Genomic DNA, 3,201 nt, shown 5'->3' on the forward strand with positions numbered 1-3,201 from the left:
GTAAACATATGGTATCTGTCCTTCTCCGCCTGACTTATTTCGCTTAGCATGACACCCTCGAGGTCCATCCACTTTCCTACAAATGGCCAGATTTCATTCTTTCTCGTTGCCATGTAGTACTCCGTTGTGTATATATACCACATCTTCTTGATCCGTTCATCAGGTGATGGACATTTAGGCTCTTTCCATGATTTGGCTATTGTTGACATTGCTGCTATGAACACTGGGGTACATGTGCCCCTGTGCATCAGCACTTCTGTATCCCTTGGGTAAATCCCTAGCAGTGCTATTGCTGGGTCATAAGGGAGTTCTATGGATAGTTTTTTGAGGAACCTCCACATTGATTTCCAGAGCGGCTGCACCAGTTTACATTCCCACCAACAGTGTAGGAGGGTGCCCGTCTCTCCACATCCTCGCCATCATCTATAGTCTCTTAATTTGCTCATTTTAGCCACTCTGACTGGCGTGAGGTGGTATCTCTGTGTGGCTTTGATTTGTGTTTCCCTGATGATGAGTGATGCTGAGCATTGTTTCATGTGCCTGTAGGCCATCTGGATGTCCTCTTTGGAGAAGTATTCCTGAAGAGCTTTAAACTCAAGGTGCAGGGACTTTGCCATTGATCACCTCCCTCTCCCCCACCCCCCCGCTAAAAACAACTGGGGCTGGGAAGGGGGCTGCAGAATGAACCAGCATAAACCAGAATGCATCATCACAACAGGAATGAATGAACAAGCACGCCCCCTCCTCTCTCCAGGACACCTGCCAGCCGAGGGAGGGAGGGAGGGAGATGAGGTTCCGCTGGCCTGACATGACAGCCCCGCGCCCGCGCCCAGGACCCTCGGAGGAGGGGGCGGTGGCCGGCCAAGAGCGCCGCGGGGCTGTTCCCAACCTGCGGGCCACTCACCAGTGCACCAACACGGCGCGGCCCTCGTCGCGGGCCTGCCCGATGAAGGCCACGCACCGGTCCAGATGGCTGAGCAGGTCAGTTTCGGGCTTGTCCAGCGCCTGCACAAAGAGGCTCCGTAGACCCTCGAGCCCAGCGCCCGACTTGAAGTCGGGCTCCTCCGAGTCCACCGTCAGCACGGCCGTGATGCCCGCCTCCCTCAGGCGGCCCGGCTCCGCCACAGCTGCGGCGCCCCCCAGGAACAGCCCCGGCCGCACCTCCAGCATCTGCCCGGCGGCGCCGGCGGTGCTCTGACCGACACCCGGCCGCGGGCCGCCATGACTCCCTGCCCGAGCCTCCAACATGGCGGCGGCCAGAGGCCCAGCGGCCACGGGCCCTACCATCGAGTAGGAGGCCGGCTAGAACGCCCTGCCTCTGGGATGAGCCGGCCTTAGATGCGCACCAGCTCCCTCGGAGGACCACGGCCATGGCAGGAATGAAGCCTTTAAAACCCGAGTCTGGCCCTAGCTTCCCCTGCGTGGTGGTCATCTATCCACTTTCCCAGATACACGGTTTCTCAGGCTTATAGTGTTGAGACTTTAACGAAAGGGGAGATATGAGCAGCTGGACATAAATTTGAAATAACGGTCCCACCAACCGAGTCAACAGTATTATTTTATCCAATTGGGGTAAAACAGATTTTTCAATGTTTATGAAGCTTTCTGTTTTTATTTTTTCTCTTATGACCAATTTTTTCCCTTTGTCCAGTTTTTTTTACTGGTATGTGAATCTTTCTTGTTGATGCACACTGTCCTATATACTTTTAAGACAGTAATCCCATGTTTTTGTATATTAGTACCCTTCAGCCAAAGAACACCAGGAACCTACCTCTTTCTTATTTACATGATCACTGAAGGAGCATTTTTCATTTCCTTTAATAACTTTTCTTTTGCATTCATATTTTGCATTGTTTGGCGTAAAAGGCCTAGTTTTCAGCCTATTTTGACTTTTGGCATAATCATTTCTAGCTTTTGATTTAAAGTGAGAGATCTGTGATTCTTCCTTTCACTTGAATGTCTAGAGATCACTGTAGGGTGATTAATTGGCCTAATTACAATATTGTTGCATCTCAGGGACTAGGAAGGCCCCAGTAGAGGGAGACAGATGGGGGAAATGACTGGTCTGTGGAGCAGTCAGAACATACACCATTTTGGGGCACTTGGTGGCTCAGTTGGTTAAACATCTGACTCTTGATTTAGACTCAGGTCATGATCTCATAGTACGTGAGATCTATCTCTTCATCAAGCCCCACATCAGGCTCTTCTCAGAGCCTGCTTGGGATCCTCTCTCTTCCTCTCTCTGCCTTCCTCCCTTTCTTGTTTTCTCTCTCTCAAAATACATAAACATTAAAAAATATATATGTATTATATGTATATAAATATATGTATATCTATTTCTGTATATATATTTCTGTAAATAATATAAATATTTACAACATTCTTTAAGTTTGTCATCTTATATAGGCGTAATTTGTGGCAACCCAAAACAATTACAATAGTAACATCAAAGATCACAGATCACCGTAACAAATATAATAATAATAATAAATTTGAAATGTTATGAGAATTGACAAAATGTGACACAGAGCCATGGAGCAAACATGCTGTTGGGAAAATCATGCCGACTCACTTGCTCAATGCAGGGTCGCCACAAACCTTCCATGTGTAAAAACTGCAATACTTGTTTAGCATAATAACATGAGTTGATGAGGGAGTGCGGGGTAAGTTGAGGGGTCCCTCCCAGAGGGATCTGTGTGATATTCCTCAGACACTCCTGGCTCCCCAAGAACAAAGGAAAGGGGTTTAAGTGCTTGGCACAGTGATGTGGGAAACTAAGGCAAACGAAACATTAAATTCCCTTGCTGCCTACAGCCCTTTGACAAGTTCTTGAAAGCGGACCTCCCTCTAGGAGCTCAGCGCGTCAGCGATGACACTTTGCTGGGGATAGAAGAGAATCTATTTTTTTTTAATTTTTTATGTTTTTTTATGTATTTTTGAGAGACAGTGAGAGACAGTGCAAGCACGGGAGGGTCAGAGAGAGAAGGAGACACAGAATCTGTAGCAGGCTCCAGGCTCTGAGCTAGCGGTCAGCACAGAGCCCGACATGGGGCTCGAACCCACAAACCGTGAGATCATGACCTGAGCCGAAGCCAGACGGATTAACCGACTGAGCCACCCAGGCGCCCCCAAAAGAGAATCTTGACTTCACATTATCCTGACCCCCCAGGATCCTATAAGTCTAACATATAAAAACTCCTT

General features: G+C 48.4%; 1 protein-coding gene across 1 annotated transcript in view; it reads right to left on the reverse strand.

Moving 5' to 3' along the window:
- Positions 1 to 1,287, reverse strand: part of DUSP12 (dual specificity phosphatase 12) — a 9,043-nt gene extending 7,756 nt beyond the window's left edge. The window contains exon 1 of the mRNA XM_029935738.1: positions 905 to 1,287. Within this exon, the coding sequence (XP_029791598.1) occupies positions 905 to 1,287 (383 nt within the window). The remainder of the gene's footprint in view (positions 1 to 904) is intronic.
- Between the last annotated feature and the right edge of the window lie 1,914 nt (positions 1,288 to 3,201).

This window comes from Suricata suricatta, chromosome 3, assembly GCF_006229205.1.
Source record: "Suricata suricatta isolate VVHF042 chromosome 3, meerkat_22Aug2017_6uvM2_HiC, whole genome shotgun sequence".
Taxonomy (NCBI): domain Eukaryota; kingdom Metazoa; phylum Chordata; class Mammalia; order Carnivora; family Herpestidae; genus Suricata; species Suricata suricatta.